General features: G+C 45.2%; 1 protein-coding gene across 2 annotated transcripts in view; it reads left to right on the forward strand.

Moving 5' to 3' along the window:
* Positions 1 to 19,659, forward strand: part of WDPCP (WD repeat containing planar cell polarity effector) — a 714,814-nt gene that overhangs the window by 416,878 nt on the left and 278,277 nt on the right. For both annotated transcript variants that reach the window (XM_029593664.1, XM_029593663.1), the window contains exon 11: positions 5,138 to 5,326. In XM_029593664.1, coding sequence (XP_029449524.1) covers positions 5,138 to 5,326 — 189 coding nt within the window. The remainder of the gene's footprint in view (positions 1 to 5,137; positions 5,327 to 19,659) is intronic.

Raw genomic sequence — 19,659 nt, forward strand, 5'->3', positions numbered from 1 at the left:
TTCCCCTACCCGTTACCTTGGTCCTCCACCACCTTAATCCCCAATGGTGGAGCTGCCCCTCCCCTCTTCCATCTGCTCCGCCTCGAACCAGCGAGAGCAAGCTCTACCGTGAACCTTAGCCTAATGGTTCTCCGGTCTTCCTGTGTAGCAGCCCCCCCCCCCCAACTACATGAGGCACTCCCCCCCTCCACCAACCAAATCGCCCCCACCCCCAAAATTCCAACATAACATGGGCTCGGGTTTTCCGCCACTAACAAACAGACCCAGTCGGCTTGTTCCCCCACTGTGGCCTGTTACCATTTGCTAATCTCCTTCTCCAAACCTTCTTGTAGTGCATTGTTAAATAGGTCCATCCCTACTTCCGATAAATGGAACCCGTCACCACTAAACAAGCCTGCTTCTACCTCCCAAGACCAAGATTGTCTTACCCAAAATCCCCCTTCCCATCCCATCCACTTCCCCATCTGCCTATTTAATTTTTTGACCCCTGAGTTCCAAATTGCTTCTTCCTTATTCTTCAACCGGACTATAATGTCCGACCAACCCACGCACACCTGTGGCCACCTAATCATAACCTGTGCTAGATCCTTCTTCATACAGGTGTGTAGGGCACGGCACGTTTTAGAACCGATGTCATTGCCGCCGAGATGGTTAAGCAGTATGTTTGGTGTACTCCACATTTCAATTCTCTCCTGTATAAATGTCAGCAGATCGTCCCAGTGCATGCCCCTCCGACTGAACCATGCCAGCTGCCATCCCATACATTCCAGATCCAAGTTCTCTCCATAAGGGCATTTCAAGGCTCATCTCTGGGCTCTATGAATAAACGAATGGCCCACAATCCAGGCACATCCGGTCCCATGCTTTCTCCCCAAAAGCTCTGAAACAGAAGACACACGCGTTAGTGCAAAACATTCCTCCCTCTCTCTTTTTTTTTGCCACCCTTTTGCTTACCCTCCGGCTTGCTCTTCCTAATCCTTCTTTCCCATCCTAATATATCCCCTAAAAACATTGGACTTCTATCTTCCTATGCGTTGTATCCCTGCCTCTGGCAACCCGGCTTCAGCCGTTGACGTCGCTGCTCCGATCCGAAAGGAATGTGAACTGTACCTCCTAGCATCCCTGCCATCCTTACTGCCATCCGACATAAGACCTGCGCAAACTGATATCTTGTCAACGCTGGCGCATCTTCGTGTACCAGGAAGGAACCCTCCACAAGAGGACACATCCGAAGATATTCTAATGCCGTCTGCACTGGGCATGCTAATTCATTCTTTGCTGGTAACAGCTTGATGTAAACTCCTCTCCCTGTTTGATCGGTCTTAGACTTTGGGAGGAACAGTGTTACCGACGTTGACAACACATGAACACACTGTACCATAAGTCCTTTCTCTTCCATACTATTACGTGAGTGAGCCACTAATTCGCTGATGCGCATGGCACCGAAAAATGCCCATGAGAACGCCACTCGAAATAATGCCACCTCAAATCCGGACAAGCATACCTGTGCTAACTGCCCCGATACCCTAATCAGATCTTCATATCGAATTGGTAACCTTTTGTCCCTACGGTTACCTGAAGCCCTTTGCCATCCCCCAATTACCCTCCGCAATCTGAAACTCTGCATGGGGTTACCCCCACCCTTCAGCTTTTGGAAAAAGGAGAAACCGGCCAATTGTGATCGAACTGTGGCCACTGAATAACCTGATTGTTTTGCCCACAACAAAAAACCCTCCAAAAAGTTCTCTGACACCTGACCCCCGGTCCACCCCCATTGCTGTAAATAACTCATCACTGCTGCACTTCCTTTTAAATATGCCCTCCATGTATTAGGGGCAACAGAGCTTTGAATAAACGCCCATTCGTTGTCCTCCTGTCTGTCCAGAAAATCACTGCTGTCCTTCCATCTCCTGGAACATCTTAAACCTTACATGAAGAAAGAAATGATCAACTTCCATTATTCCTATTCTATCCTGTGACACCCTGTGACGCTCCCCCTTTTCTTTCTTTTTTTTTTTTTTATGCCCTGTTTGCTACTATTGTAAAACAGTGACCTCCCAACTCCACTCGAAACCCTTATCATTCCCCTGCTCCCCTAACCCTATCCCTCTCCCCAATATCTGCTTGCTGGGCATTTGATTTACCTCAATTCACCCCCATACCTATCCTGATCTAAGGACGTACTCCTGTCCCCTATCTCCCCATGACTTATCCCACCCTAAACCCCCCCCCCCCCCCCCCCCCCCCATGCCCAGCACCCGCTCGTCTATGCCCTTCCCTCTGTCACTCAAACTGCGATCGGCCTTACATTTTTTGCCCTTTCATGGTCACCTTGGCATTTGCCTGGGTGCACTTGGCGCTGGGGTGTGCACCATTGCATACCGTGCCAGCATGTCTGAACTTGCACTCTGGAAATAAACCGGTAGCTCTATTGTATCTCCAACACACGTCATTAATTGCCTGTAACCCTTTTTTCTCTGTGCTCCCTTGACTGCTGCTTCCCGGCTTTTTGTCCACCCATATATTGCCACCTGCCCCCCACCCCCAATTCCTCCCCCTGAACCTTCCGCTCCCTCCGTCCCTGTATTTCCTTGCCTCGCACTTTTATTGGTCATCTGAGTGAGCCATAAGTTAATGTCCTGCGTACCCCAAGATATAAATCTATTGCCCGTCATCTTTTCCCTGAACTTTTCATCATAGTTGAGCCAAGCCCAACCTTCGTAATCCTTAAATGCCCCAAGGATACTGTCACCATAAGCTAGGAGTGCACCGTGTTGCTCCGGGTTGTAATGCCCTACAACGCTGGCTAGGCGTAGGAAACCCCTCATCCAGTTAAGGATATTCTTGGGCACCTTGCTCCTCGTCTCTCCGTCGCTCTTCTTCTTACTGCCCTTCCTACATCGTCTCTTACTTCCACTCCGCTCTTCCAATAACTGAAAAATGTTCACGTATCTTCACCTCTTGATTCTACTCCGTAATTTGCCTGGTACCCCCTCCCATAACTCAGTCAGAGATGCCAGCGCTGGGAGTCCCATATCTTGGCTCGGCCCTAGTCCGCTGGTATGCACCTCTCTTCGCCTAGCTCTGGAGTCCGAGGAAGACTCTGTCGAAGAACTGCTATCAGTAGAATAACTTGAAGAGGAAGAACCCATTCCACTTTTGTATCCTTTTTTCCCCGCCTCCTGTTGCCATGACCCTCCCTCTCTTTACCTCCTTCAGCACTGGATATCATGCTCCTTGCTGCTGCTCTGCCTCCTCCTTCCTGCGAACCACCACGCGGCATGTCCTGTCCGGCATCCTCCGGCTGTCTCTCCCTCCAGGCTTCTCTCCTCGACGGCCCAGGATACTCCTGCTCCCTTGTTCCTGCAGAGACAAAAAGACCGGCCAAAGTATCCGTCCCAGACTCCCTATGTTGTGCCCCCTCCCTTCCGACCCTGATCTTGGTTATCCTCCTGGCATTGCTACCTGAGAAATCACAGACCGCTCTGCCTTCAGTTGCCTCGTACTTTTGTCTGGCAATGGACGTGCCTCCTCCCCAGCTCTGCGCACCGTCTGGCCAACCCCCGAAACCTTGCGCACCTGCAAAAGGCACGTAAGGGAACCCATATCCCCCACCTTGGCTCCAACCCTGCCGCCTTCCTACGTCTGCCTCTGGTCTAACACCACACTCACCGTATGCCTTGTCCGCTGCCCCTTCCTCGGGATCTTGTTCTCTGCTCCATCGCCTTCCGAAGCCTGGTGGGCCCCCACTTCTTCTCAGATCAGCTTCTCCGTGGTCTGGGCGCATTTCCTCACCACTTGGCCTCCCCTTTCGCACTCCACTTCCGCTGAGCCTTCGCGGCCCTGCCTGCCTTGTCCCCCTTCGATCTGTCTGCCCGCGTACTTCGCTGCTAAACCTTGCTGCATCACTGCCTGCTGAACTCTCACCTCCAGTACCTTGGGTGTCTGGGCGCTGACTCGAGGGGTCCCTGCAGTCTCCGCCTCCGATCTACTGCCTCTCCAAACGTTCTCCCGCCTTTCTGGGGCATCCAACTCTGACCCTGGCAAGTGAAGGGACAGGTCAAGCAGGAAATCCGTTGCTCCACCCCCCACCTATTCTGAGTCCCAACCGGCACCATCCCCCGCTTCTGGGACACTTTCGCCCTAACTGGCTGCATATCGGCTGGCTGGCAATGCCTCAGTAGCAGGGGGAGTCCCTACCCTTGCGGTCACTGGTCTCGTGAACCTCCCTGCGACCACGCCATGATGCCCTCATTTTTTCGCCGCTCCGCTGGTAGGCGCCGGCCTGCCACCTCTCTCCCCACTTCTCCTCATCCCTGGTACTAACTTCTTTATTATCTTTTTTCCCTCACAGAAATCAGCATGTTCCCTTCCAACGTGCTGCTCTCTTACACTGCCGACTGCCTATGACTGCGTCACCGATCTCTTGACCAATCAAGATAGGCGGTTTCAAAATTTCCTGTAACTGCCCGCTCTTTTTCCCCCCTCCCCTCCTTTATTACTATCCTCCTTTCCCGCCTTGCCCTCTCACCTCTCGCGCACTTTCCCCATGTTATTCTCATGGCGCTGGATAAACCAGCGCCACTCGTCTTTTAGCCAGATAACAACTTAACTAGCTAAATAGTTAACTGGCTAATTGGCAGGAGGGTTGAGGGCATAACTGGGAGGAGCTGAATTAGCTGGATAAGTTATCCAGCTAACTCTAATATTCAGAGTTAACTAGATAACGTATCCGGTTAAGTCTCGTCAACTTGTAGACCTGTCCTAAAGTTAGCCAGATACTTATTTGGCTATCTGTAGGATAGCTGGGTATATTCAGCGGTATGCCAGGCTAAGTTAGCTGGATAGGTTTATCCAGGTAACTAGCCGAGTCACACAGTGGCTGAATATGGACCTCATTGTTTCACTTAATATTGTATATTTTATTCTTTGTTGTTTTCCCCATTGCAGTATACATTTTTCAGAAACAGACATTTTGAATATTGGTGTTTTTTTATTAGAAATAATTGCAACTTGTTTGTATGTATGGTATGAATACTATTTTGCTCTCTCTGTATAAAAAATTACACACCAGCAATTCTATTTTTACCATTTCAATTTCTGAAAACACCTTTGGTTTCAATATTTCTTGAAACAGGTGCCATCACAAGAGGACAACTGGGCCCTGTGGAGATCATCCACCAGTACATTCGTTATGATGAGATCTATGAGGCGATTAGTGTCTTGAGTGGCATGAACTGGAATACAATGGGTCAACAGTGTTTCATAGGCATGAGTGCCATTGTAAATCACCTTCTTAAACAAAAGCTGACAACAGAGAGAGAAGGTATGAATTTGGCTATATTTTTTGATACCTTGTATTTATTTGTTTCGCACCAGATATTCCAAGGCAGGGGTAGGCAATGGTGTCAGTGTAGGCAAATACACTCACGTATATTCATTTCATATATCTGAAAATTAGACTTGTTTGTGGCACACCAGGACCAGAGTTACCTATGCCTGTACTAAGGATTTTCCTTTCTAATCTGTCTTTTGGGAAAATGCTAAAGAAGTACTTTCTTAGCATTCAGACAGGTTAATCCACACCAGTGGGATTATGCACTCCTACCAGCAAATGAAGACGGAGCAAATCTGACGTCACGGTATATATACCCCTGCATTGACATCAGCCCACCAGTATTTTCCACCTCCAGCAGATGGTGGATATGCATCTCCCTAATGGGGATTGCTTAAAAAAAATAGAAAATGGAAGGAGAAATGAAGAAGATTAATTCGCCCCACTCTCCTGTGGTAATACCTTTTGGTTCCTCCCTCAGTCCAGTTTTACTGAGGTAATATCTGCAGATCCCTCCCTCAGTAGAGTGCCTTGGTCCAGTAGCTGGTTTTACAGCGTGGACTTAGCTCTAGAGAGAGAGAGAAACAGCTGAGAGACTAGGTGGTGCAGGAAGCCTAGCGCAGCGGTGAATGCCTTTGCCCTCTCCCCCCACAGCCGGAGACCGTCTCTGTACTCAGCTGAGACGGGCTAAACTCAGGTAAAGAATGAATAAAAAGAAAAGGAGTGAGGGTTTCCATTCCCCTTCTGGTCTCGAGCCTCGGCACGCTGATCTGACGTCCATTTCCGACTCCAAGGGAGCTTGGGGAGTTGTGGCAGCTTGGCAGGTTGAACAGCATTTTGGCTAGGCCCCGCTCTCAGGCTTTGCTTACACGCCATGTGGTAGGTCGCAGCAGCATTCACACGCTTTTCTGCACACAAGTCTGCCGCAAAATAGTGTCTGACATCAGTTCGCGCTTGCGCACCCGGATGCATGCTCAGGTGGGCGCCTACCTGGACCATGTATTGTGCATCTATATTTTGGATGCTTATTGGTCAGACCTTGTTTTTGGGTGCCCTGTCCACACTTACTTGTATGGGCATGCAGCTGGGCGCTCAATTGTCAGATAACTTGGGAGCGTGCTGCTAGTGGGTGTTTACCTTTGTGCTGCTTGCCATATTCAGGCATCTCAGCTTGGCGTTCCCCCTAACTTGTGTCAGCACTGCTTGCAGGCTCAAGTAGAGTTATCGCTGGCTGCTTTAACTGAGCCCACCCTTCCCAGCATGATGCGGGAATGGGGCTGGAGAGGGGATCCTTCCAGAGGTTTCGCTTGGTTTTTGGGCACCTTGCTCCTCGTCTCTCCGTTCCACTACTAACTGGTTTGTCAGTAGTGGAAAGCTACTCAGTGGGCGCAGGACCAATGGCCCCTAGTTTTGGCATGGACCGCGGCAGTGTTAATACACTTTTCTACATGCAAGTTGGCCACGAAACAGCTTGGCAGATTGAGCAGCCTTTTGGCTAGGCCCCTCTCGCAGTTTTTGCTCAGTCGCCAACATGGCAGGCCTAAGAGTTCAGGATCACAAACTGTGAATCCCCACATACCTGGTGCTGCAGGTAAGCTTCGGTGCACATCTACACCTGCTGCGGGTCACACTGATAGCATGGATGGCATGGATGATGAAGACGACTCTTACTCCCTGAAGGATGGGAAATTCCTCCTGGGTTGGAGCCAAACAAGAATCCCATTTAGATTCCTTACATAAAGCATTATGGTTGAATTAAAAAATTGATTGATCTTGAATGGGGTGCCCCGGAAGCTAATTTTAAAGAGGGACTAGCCTTGGTAGCACTGTACACCCTGGATCCGGCAGAGAGAGAATAGTTGCCGTCACCAAGCAGATGATTATCCCTGTGGAAGGGGGAGTGGTTTGAAGGAGGCACAGGATAGGAGAATTGAGGCTAAGCAGGCCTTGAGGCGGTAGCAATGAATTGCAGATGGCCTCATGCTGCTCACTGGTGGATCGCTCTTGCTTGCTCTCTCTCAGGAAGTCAATGAATTTGGTTTGAATTTCAAGGCAGTGCCCTATGGCCTCACCACCCTGGATGCGCCCAATTTTGTCTGATCTCGGAAGCTAAGCAGGATTGAACATCAGCTAAGGCTGATGAATTAGTGCCAAGACAATTTCAAAGTCTAATCTTATGAAATGGCCTTTTATGTTTAAATATTTTTATTAAGGAATTTCAAAGAAATAGGTACATAAGACGCAGCTATAACATAAAAACAGGATCTGAAACATTGGTGTACACTTTCAATGTCTGTGCACTATACATGTACCATAACCCCTCCCAATCAAACAGGTCCCCAGAGTACCAAACCCCCTCCCCCCAACAGTGATCAGTAAAGGTGTTGTCCAGATAAAGACAAAGAAAAGAGCTAATAATCATTAAGTATTACACCCCAAGCTCTTGGAGACAAAGATTGCAAGTAAAGTTCCTAAACGAGGAGAAATAACTTACGTTTCCTTGTCAGGTCAACTTGATCAAAATACTTTTCATTCTTTCATAGAGCATGTATTTGATTCCTCCAATCTAATATAATGTTTACCCAACACCACTCTCCATATATTATCAAAAAGCATCACATCAGCCTGGAAAGGAAGGAGCATACTGGTAATCTGGAAAATATAGTTCTGCACCATCTTCCAGAAGCCATGTATCTGAGGACAACTCCAAAATTGATGTCCCAAGGTACCAATGGAACAGGAACATTTATGATATATTTCTGAACTTGTGACTGACATGCAAGATGCTTTCTTCTGGGACCAAAAATAGCGCATCAAAAACTTATACTGCAGTTCTCACAAATCCATGTTACAAGAAAGGGACTTTATTCTTTTAAAACAGAGTGTGAATTGTTAGGTAGTGAGCTCTATCATCAATTCTGCCTTCCACTTGACAAGTGTGGACTCCAAACAATTGATCTGACAATTGGTGATAAAATTGTGAGATGGAGTGGTATGCAGGGTCCTCTATTTCAAACATATCTGACAAGAGGGCCTGATTATGAGCCCCTCAATCTGAGACCTTCAGAGAGTAAACATAACTTCTAGCCTGTTAATAAGCAAAGTAATACTTGTTCTCCAAATCATATTCCAACTTCATGTCCAAAAAAGATTTTAGGCCATCCTCCTCAGACAAGAATTGTGAAATCCCTTTCAACCCTTTAGCTATCCAACTAGAAAAAGCCTCGTAGGAAGTACCAGGAATAAATGCTGCATTAGCAATCAAGGGTAAAAATTGAGAAAGTTTACTCTTTAACTTCAAAGAGGAACAAAGATACCTCCAAGGGAATAATAAAGGAACAACTAAGGGATTACCTCAACAGTCTATAAAGTTAGTGACCTCCATGAAGAATGCAACACGTAGCCTAAGCTGGCATGAGAAAGCCCTCTTCTCCCATTCAATAGGAGTATAGAAATCCATGTCTAATAACTAATCTGCCACATGATGTAAATTATACACCACATTGTATAGTTTTATATCTGCAAGCCCCAAGCCTCCTTGGTCCTATTTCCATGACAACTTGACCCACGCCATTCTTGGCTTCCTAATCTTCCACAGATATAAATGTACAGAACGTTCTAACCGTTTAAGATTATGATGAGTCAGATAACAGGGGATGGTTTGAAGCATGTATAACCATTTTGACAGGACAATCATTTGAAAGAGATTCACCCTACCCACCAATGATACAGGAAAATCCTTCCAACTTTTCAGCAAACTATCCATAGAAGAAAAAACTCTCTGAAAGTTCACGGATTGTATTCGCACCAGGTCTCTAGGCAATATAATACTCAAATAGGAGAAAAGGTCCTGCACCCAGCACATAGGAAAGGTCCCTGACCAGGAGGTATGAATCTCATCAGTGGTAGATAATGCCTCACACTTTTCTAAATTCAGTTTAAATCCCACTAGTCTCCCGTAGTTACTTATCTCTGCCAAAACAGAGCAATCTCCCTTGGCAGCCCAAAAATTTGGAAGTCACTACCAACTGAGCTTAGAACTCAAGAAAACCTAAAAAGCTTCAAAAAAGAGTTAAAAACTTGGTTGTTCAACAAAGCATACCAATTCACCCAATGAACAACAAAATTACTTCACATTCCAATCCTCCTTCAAGAAATGAAATTCATCACATCTATGTTTCTATAAATTTTCTGTATCATTATACATGTTATAACCTTTGCTTAAGAACAGTTTGTATCTTGAAACCCTGTTTACCCACTCATTTCTGTAACCTTATATTTTGTACAGCGTTATGATGGCGTTATTTTTGATGATTCCGAATGACTGTATATAAAACTCGTTAAATAAAAAAAAAATTTAAAAAAGAGCAGAAATCAACTGGTGTGGATTAGCGATATGCAGAAAACTATTGTCAGCAAAAATCGAAAGCTTGGACATTTCCGACCCTTGGTTACCGATAAATATCCCCTGAATATCCCCATTATCTTAAATCTTCTGAATTAGGGGTTCTAAGGAAAGAATAAATAAACAAGGAAGAGAGTGGGCAACCTTGTCGAGTTCCTTGCCCCAAAGATAATTCCTGGGAAATATAACCATTAACCACTACAGAGGCGGGTGAGGCCAGATATAGTGCTCTCACCACGTGCACAAAATAGCCTGAGAACCCAAAGGCTTCCAGCAGCCACCACACAAAGTCCCACTCCAACGTATCAAATGCCTTCTCTGCATCTAAACTAAGTAGCAAAGAAGGGATCCGATGTTGTTTACTACTCATCAATGACACAATAATCTTGCGAATATTCAATACTGTAGAACAACCCTTCACAAAACCCACCTGGTCTTTCGATATTAAATGTAGCATGATAATAGCAAGACTGCCATAATTTTAGCCAACAATTTAACATCAAAATGTAACAAGGAAATGGGATGATATGACGATGGAAGCAAAGGATCTCTTCCCATTTTGGGGATGACCGTGATAAGAGCACTATTGGGCATAAGTGAGGAACCATGTGGATCAATAAGCTCTGTAAACATTTGTCCCAATGGGATCAACAATTTGGAAACCAACAATTTATAATATTCTGCAGGAAGACCATCAGGCCCTGGAGTCTTTAATAACTTAGCTCACTGTATTTATTTATTTTATTTATTTATTTATTTAACAACTTTTAATATACCGACGTTCGTGAGGCACATCACGCCGGTTTACAAGTAACTCAGTTAAAGGAGGAAATTACAATAAAACAGGGGGCCGGGGGATGGGAGCAGGCCAGAAAGGGGGGGGGGGGGGGGGGGGGGGTAAGGGAGACAGGAAGGAGAGAGGGAAAGATAGGTAGCATGAGTGAGAGTATAAAAAACAACCGTTAACATAAGAAAATAAAAGGAACTTATTTACAGAAAAAGGAATATTTACATTAGTGACAATTAGCATAGGATTGATTATATCGGACTAAATTGAACAATTTTGTAAAATTATAGGAGGATAAAAGGGGAAGGGCGGGCAAGGAGAGGCGAGAGGGAAAGCCTTGGGAGGGGGGAAAAGCCTAGGGAGGGGGGAAAAAAAAGGCCTAAGGAGGGGGAAAAAAGGGAAAGCCTTAGGAAGGGGGGGGGGGGGAAAGGGCGGGTGGGGGTGGGGGGGATGGAGGCTGGGAATCTGAGAGGGGGGGGGGATTATGTGGGAATGTATAGGTTTGGTAGGTTTCGGGGTAGATTATGTGGAAATGTTTAGGTTTGGTTGGTTTCCGGGTAGGCCTTTCTGAAAAGCCACGTTTTTATGCCTTTTTTGAAGGTGGCCAGGCAGGGTTCAAGGCGGAGAAAGGTAGGGAGAGTATTCCAGAGTGAAGGGCCCGCTATGGTAAAGGCCCTTTCTCTCGTGGAGGTGAGATGGGCGATTTTGAGGGAGGGGGTATGTAGGGTACCTGCGTGGGAGGATCTGGTAGGACGGTTGGTTATGCGGAAGTGGGGTGAGTCCTTGAGCCAGGGGTTGGGTTTGTAGAGGAGGTTGTGTAGTATGGTGAGGGTTTTATACTGTATACGGAAAGAAATGGGTAACCAGTGAAGGTCCTTCAGTATAGGGGTAATGTGGTCTCTTTTTCGTGTGTTCGTTAGGATTCTTGCCATGGCGTTCTGCAGGATTTGTAGGGGTTTGATGGTCGACTCTGGAAGGCCAAGGAGGAGGGAATTGCAGTAATCCACTTTGGAAAGGATAGTGGTCTGCAATACTAGACGGAAATCTTGTGTGTGGAGTAGTGGTTTTAGCTTTTTCATGATGTGAAGCTTGTAAAAGCCTCCCTTAAGAAGGGATTTAATGTGGGCTTTGAAATCGAGGCGCTGGTCAAGTTCAATGCCAAGGTCTCTGACAGTTGGAGATGAGACGTGGGGGGAGGATGTAATATTGGGGAGGGTAAGTTCAGGTTGATTAGATATTATGAGTATCTCAGTTTTAGAAGCATTGAGGGCAAGGTGGAGGTTGGAGAGGAGAGAATTGATGGATGTGAGATAGGAGTCCCATAGTTGAAGGGTTTCATTTAGAGTATTTTGGATAGGAATGAGGATTTGAACGTCGTCGGCATATAAGAAAAAGTTCAATCCTAGGTCAGAGAGCAGGTGGCAGAGGGGCAGTATATAAATATTGAATCTCCTGGACTTGAAACGGTCTATTAAGTCGATTAAATTGGTCTTCCGTAACTCAAGGCAGACGCAATGAATTGAGATAGGAAATAATATCACTCAAAGACCTCGGTTTCGCTGTGTAAAGCTTCAGATAATAGTCCCGAAGAACCTTGGCAATGTCCTCATTAGCATTTACCAACTTGCTTTTGACATGCCTCATTAAGATTATATATTTAGCTCTCATCCATCTTCTGTTGATATTTGCTAAAAGTCTACCCACCTTATTACCATGTTGGAAAAACATGGTAATAAGGTGATATGCCTTGCATGCCCTGTGATGGAGCAAGGTATCCCTTGCATGCCCTGTGATGGAGCAAGGTATTGAAAGATACCTGCATTTCAAAAAATGTTCTCTGAATCTTGGGTTCAGACATTGATAATAGTGCACCTTAGCTCGGTTCAATTGTTTTTCCAGAGCCAATATCTCATATGTTAAAGCCCTATGCTGGGCTATCCCATAAGAAATAATATGGCCTCTCATCACCGCTTTGGCAGCTTTCCAAAATAATATTGGGTCATCCTGATGTGCATGATTATGCAATTCATATTCCTCCCATTTCCTATAGATCCCTATATAAATATTTCGGAAAGTGCCAAGGAGACCCCAAAACAGATGGACGAAAGCCCTCCAAATCGAATCAAACAGGCACGTGATCTCAAATGATCAAGGGACCATTATGTGAATCTAAAATCTTAGAAAATGTGCCCTTATGGTGAGAAAGTAATCAATTTCAGATTACGTACCATGGGCTCGAGAGATATGGGTATATTCCCTATTTAAGAGATGAAGGGATCTCTAAGTATCCACTAAATCCAAAGCCCCACACAGGTACGCAACCTCCTTAGCCATTCTACCAATCGAAATAACAGATGGTGTAGAATGGTCTAAGAGTCCAACTAGTACAGAATGAAGATCCCCACCAACCACCATCGGGATAAGACCACAAGGAGATAGAAGCTGCACTAGCTTCACAAGGAACGCATGGTTACAATTATTAGGGGTGTATATATTACACAGCAGAATTGGTTTCCCATATAGGTGACCACTATAAGATATCTCCCTGCCTCATCAGATATTACCTTGGCATCCTGGAAAGGGATATGCTTCCCAATGAGTATTTCCGCCCCCCTCCTTTTTGCCCTTCACTGGAGATGAATAGACAGTGCCAACCCATTATTGATGCAACTTTGCATGTTCTACAGCATCTAAATGTGTTTCCTGAAACATAGCCACATGGGTTCCCCAACGCTTCAGTGCCTGCAATACTTTATACCGCTTCATCACTGAGCTAATGCCTCCCACGTTCCAAGTACTACAAAGGACCTTAGAAGTCATCCTAAGGATGAATGTAGTTCCTAATGAAAGAAATGTGACCAAACGTTTTAGAAACTGGTCTGGATCCCCCTGCCTAGGCCCAAACCAGCAAATTGTCTCATCTTCGTACCATAAAGAGATCCCTTTATCTGTCATAAGAAGAACAACACCCTGAAAACTTTGATATGTCCAGCATCCCTTCCCCTCCCCCACCCCACAACAAAAGAACAAAGGATATCAGCTCAATTATGAGTAAATGGGGGCTCATGTGAACTTGTGAAGGGGCCCCACTCCCCGTTATTAATAGAGAACTCTCCCCCAACCTTCCATATACCTTAAGATACAAAGCCCACTGATCACATTATCAGCAAAATTCTGAGACAAACAAGAGAGGATATCAAGCTATATGATATTAGCGAAAGCAGCAGAACTGTGTAATGAACAAGGCCCAAGCAGATTTATCACACTGCTCCCTTATCAGGAGACTCCGGCGTGCGAACAGCTAGCTCCAGACGGGGCTCCATAGATCCCAGCCGTGAATGGAGGAAATCCTGCGCTGCAGTGGCCAATTCAAAAGTATGTGTGGTATTTTGATATGTCACTCGAAGCTTGGCTGGGTACTGGAGAAGAGAACAAACGATGCTGCACCAATGTTGAGTATATTTTTGAAAAACATTTTCGTTTCGCCAACACAGCCACTGAGGCAATGACCCTCATATTCTAAAGTCTTATCCCAATAGTATTGCTGCAAAATCTCTTCTTTATGAGAAAAATTTAGAAATTTCATGGTGACAGGTCGGGGTCACGTGCGATTCTCGGGCCTCATACCCAGGGGGTGTGCTCTCTCAATGCAAACAGCACCCAGCACTGCAGAAAGACTAAAACCTTTTGGGAGCCATGGCTCTAACACCCCTCCCCCCCCCCCCCCCCAGATCTCTATCAGCTATTTCTTCTGGGAGGCTGATGCATCAAAGTATGCTCCTCCAAGAGCGATTTTCAAGATCTTCTAATTTCACCTTGCTTTTCTCCGTGCCTGCCTTGACTGCCGCCATTTCTTTCTCTAGCTCATGCACGTGGTCCTCCATGCCTGCCACCCGATCCTCTGCTGCAGCAATCTGTTGAGTGTGATCCTCCAAAATATCATGAAGTTTGTCGAATCTGGAATGGATTTTATTTAACTTCTCATCCATTGCCGTCAAAATCACAGATGCAAGGTTTCCTGCATCACTGACCGAGGCTGGCAGGGAGGGGGAAGCAAGAACACCATCCGCCATCTGCTCACCCTCGACTTCTATGCTCTGGAGTTTCTCAGCATTCCTTGGGACATTTTTGTGGTGTCTCCCTGAAGCTCTCCACAGAAGAGACAAGACAGTGGAATGTACGTTGTCAGGATTCCTCAGCATGTGGGCTGTGGTCCCAGTGCCCATGATCAGTGGACTTTGCGGAGCACTTTTGTCGACATAAAGCAGTACTAGCTCTCGGGCATAAAAATCCACAGCTGCCAGATGCCAAACGCAGCAAAACAAGTCAAAAGATGAAACAAAAACGGGGGTTCAGAATACGATATAGGGAGTGGAGCCCCGGAGTGGCAGGCAAGCACATCTACCACTCACATCACATCACATCACATGACCCTGAAATGGCCTTTTAAAGGATCACTCTGGTTTGGGAGTGAGTTTTTAAAAAATGGCCAATAAGTGGAGTGAGTCCCAGATTCCTCAGTTACAAGAAGATTAAAAGCAGGCGCCGCACTCGTTCGGCATGAGAGATCGTGCTAGGGATTTTTGAAAAGTTTTTGACCGTTGAGAGGAGCGGCTTCGATGGCGGCAGCATAGAAGTCGGCATCGGGCGCTTATTTGATTTCCTCTGAAAAATTTCCTTTTCTACTAACTATGCCCCCAAAGAGAAAGGGGAAAGTCAGGGTATACCCCTCGACACCCCCACCATCTTCGGCGGTTTTACAAGAAATTACCCGATACCTTACCTCCTCAGCTACAGCACCTCCAGGAGTCGAGGAGCCCTTGGCGCGGCTCCAGCAGAGAGAGGAAGCCCAGCCGGAGGAGACGAGCCTGAGTCCCGAACTGAGGACTGCACCCTCACAAGGAACGGTCTCTGAGTTTCAGCCCGGACCATTGATTGAGGTTACTGCTTCTGGGCTTCAAGGTGAGGCAGCAGCGCTGAGTACAGCGATTACAACGTGGAATATCGTACTTGCAGCTTCGGATGAAGTAACTATCAATGAGGGACCTTCTATCGGTCTGGGGCAAAGGAATCTTGGGGTAAGTCCTGTGGATATATTTCTGCCACTACCACAGTCGACTCCCCAAATAGATATACCTTTGAAAATCCCAGAGAGACCTGAAAATGTGACTAATGCAGCACTATGGGACCTGATGGTGGGGGTCGCAGCAATGGTGAACCGAGTGAGTGAGAAAGTTGAAACATTGGCTTTGCAAGGTTCGCAAAACTCTTTAGAATATCACCAAAAATATGATACAATACTAAAGAGGGTAGAGAAATTGGAAGGAAAAGAAACTGAAAACCATAATTTTATAGCTGCAGTAGTGAAGGACAATTTATTCATGGCACGAAGAATTGAAACATTGGAAAATGCCTCCAGGCATTTGAATATAAGATTTCTGAATTTCCCCCGAATTTTGGGGGAAAGCCCTTATGTTTCTTTGAAAAGATATTTGAGAGAGACACTTGGCTTACAGGAAGAACAACTGCCAGCGATAAATAAGTGCTTCTTGGGGGAGAGGAGAGTGCGGTCGGCGTGCCAAGAAGCACTCAATTCCAGTTTTGCTTTCAGCAAATTAAGAGGCAAGAACTATTTACTTACTCCTGATCGAGGGAAGGGAGGCCAGACCGAGTGGGCGGGTCCCTCGTGACGTCATCGGCAGGAGCCCCGGGACAGCTTAAATTGAAGGGCCCTGCGGCGCGCCGACTGGGGAGAGGAGAGTGCGGTCGGCGTGCCAGGAAGCACTCGATTCCAGTTTTGCTTTCAGCAAATTAAGAGGCAAGAACTATTTACTTACTCCTGATCGAGGGAAGGGAGGCCGGACCGAGTGGGTGGGTCCCTCGTGACGTCATCGGCAGGAGCCCCGGGACAGCTTAAATTGAAGGGCCCTGCGGCGCGCAGCCACCGGCGCGCGCCCCTGGATAAAAATTTATTATGGGACGTAAACGGAAATCCAAAAATTATACCTCCTCTCCAACAACACCAGCTCCAAGAAGAAAAGGACTAATGGACTCCCACATAGTGTATGTTGGTGAGTCCTATGTGAGGGACGTTTTAGAAGGTAATTCCCAGTTAGGAGTTACCTTGAGTCCCAGATCCACACAACCCCCCTTACAACCTGTAAGAGAGAATACACAGATGGATAATGAAGATATAGCTCCTTCTGTAAATGGAACCCCAATCCTTAGTGAACAGGGGGACAAAGAGGAAGGAAGTATACATTCGAGTACCCATATGGTGGGCAGTGTTGCTATTGCTAGTAATACCAGAGTCCCATGCCCTGTACCTATCCCTGATGTGGGTAGTGAAGGGGAGGAAAATAGTGGGGAACCGGAAAATGTTACGTTATTAGATGTGTGGAGACTAATGGCAAAAATGGATAAGAAATTATCTAATTCCATATCTAAGGTACATACTTTTACGGTGGAAGCAATGGCGAAACTTGAGGAATTAGATTTAAGAACTAATAAGGTAGAACAGGCAGTGGCTAACTTGGAACCACTAGTAAATAATTTACATGCCACCAGTATATCTTCCATTAAGGATAACCTTTTACTGCATAATAGGATAGAATTGTTAGAAAATGAAGCAAGATCAAATAATCTTAGATTATTAAATTTTCCTATTTCAAGATTAATGTCATCTATGGAATTGTTTAAAAAATATGCAGTAGAGATTTTATCTTTTGAAATGGAGAAAATCCCTACTATATCGAAAATGTATTATTTACTCCTAAAAGAACAACGTTGCAAGTACAAGAGGGTGGAATTGATATATTGGAAAGTGCAGGGGTCTCTACTTTTTTAGAAGACTCCATGGACAATATATCTTCCAGAGCAACATTATTAGTTTCTTTTTCATTAAAATTGGAAAAAGACTTGTTCTTTTCAAAATATTTTCAAAACAAAGATTTTAATTTCTGTGGGCAAAAGATACAAGTTTTTCCAGATGTGTCTCGGGTAACCCAGGCACGCAGGAAACATTTTTTGTCCTTTAAGCAAACTGCTCTAGATATTGGAGCGAGTTTTTTCCTGAAATTTCCCTGCAAGTGCCAGGTAATATATCAAAATAATAAATATATATTTCTTGACCCCTCACACTTGGAACTTTTTTTGAGGGATAAGTCTCAGAACAATTAATATAATGTTTAAGGAGTAAGGGTTGTATAAGAATTAAAAAGCACGCTTGATTTAGCCTCTCCCCTCCTCCTAGACGTGGGCTAGTAACCTATTGTTAATACATCGTGTAATGATTGTATGGTATACTTTTTTTCTGGATTGCCTTTTTATATCATTTATGCTGTAAATGTTATAATTAATAAATAATAAATTTAAAAAAAATAAATAAATAAGTGCTTCTTTTTACCAAAATCTAAGTCTGCAGCCAATAAAATAAATATCCAAGAAAATTTGACTGAATTTCTGGAAGATTCTACTGCAGAAGTGGTGGATAGGGCCACATTATTGGTGTCAGTAATATCAACGATAGATCTTCAACTTATCATGAAAAACTATTTCAACAAATTTCCTACTAATTTTTATGGTGAAAATGTAAAAGTTTTTCCGGATATCTCTCCCATTACTCAAGGCAGGCGAAGAGAGTTTTTAACTCTTCGTCAGCAAGTGATTACTTTGGGTTTTGGGTTCAAATTAAAATTTCCATGCAAATGTATAATAAAAAAGGGAGCCGAGATTAACATCTTTTTTACTCCTCAACAATTAAATGATTTCCTTAAATTGAAAATGCCCCTAACATCAACACCCAGTAATTAATGAAATATACTGTAGCATGCCGTGATGTTAATTATTCTTAATGATTTCCTATGTTCTCTCTGATATTTCGGATCACTGAATTCGGATGCATAAATTTATACTGATTTATAATAATTAGGATGGACAGAGAATGTGTAAAACTTAATTTACTTAATGCATTAGAAAATGACTTTTTCTTACTCCTGTTCATCTGATTTTTCTAATATGCAAAATTGTTTTGATTTTGTAATGTGAAATATATAAATAAAGAATTTAAAAAAAAAAAAAGAGAGGAGTGGCTTCTCAGAGGACTCGACATATGGGTCGGTCTCAGTCCTTCATCCCAGGCAGCCCAGATGGGGCCCGGGCTCAAGTAGTGGTGCCCCCCAACCCCCTCAATGAGAGTGTGCTGACACACTCCCAGGAACAGGAGATAGGGGATCGCCTGTCTCTCCTTTTTATCAGAGGTGGATCAAGATCACATCAGACCAGTGGATTCTGAAGGTGATAAGAGATGACTATGCTCTGGAGTTTCTCAGCATTCCTTGGGACATTTTTGTAGTGTCTCCCTGCAGCTCTCCACAGAAGAGACAAGACAGTGGAATATAGTTGTCAAGACTCCTCAGCCTGTGGGCTGTGATCCCAGTGCCCATGTCACAAGAAAATACAGGCAGATATTCCAATTATTTCATTGTACCTCAGAAGGAGGATTCCTTTCGCCTTATCCTGAATCTCAAGGGAATCACCCACTTTTGCAAGTGACTCGTTCCCACATGAAAACCTTATGCTTGCTGATAATGGCAAGACAGTCGTGAGTTCCTAAGTCTCTGGATTGTCAGAGGAGTATCTGCCTATTCCCAACCAGCTGGAGCATCAACGGTTTTCTGTATTTCGCTGTTTTGGGGTGACATTATCAGTTTTTGAGTGCTACCATTCAGTTTGGCCACTGCGCCCAGGACCTTCTCTAAGGTGATGGTGGTAATAGTGGCAGTGTTGAGAAAGGATGGTATTCTGATCCACCCGTACTTAAATGATTGGCTAATTCAGGCCAAGAGCCTTGAAAGAGAGTTTTCAGGCCTCACGTAAGGTGATGCCCTTACTACAGGAACTAGGTTGGGTGGTAAACTTGGCCAAGAGCAATCTGCAGCCATCTCAGACACTGGAGTAACTTGGTGTTCATTTTCTACACGAAGCAAGACAGGGTGTTCCTGCCGGAGGTCCGCATTCAGAAACTGATGGCACAGGTGCGACTACTGACAGAAACAATACACTCAGCGGTGTGATCTTATCTACAGGTGCGTAGTTCAATGGCAGCCACCCTAAAGGTGGTTCCGTGGGCAA

This window comes from Rhinatrema bivittatum, chromosome 3 (genome assembly GCF_901001135.1).
Source record: "Rhinatrema bivittatum chromosome 3, aRhiBiv1.1, whole genome shotgun sequence".
In the NCBI taxonomy this organism is placed as follows: domain Eukaryota; kingdom Metazoa; phylum Chordata; class Amphibia; order Gymnophiona; family Rhinatrematidae; genus Rhinatrema; species Rhinatrema bivittatum.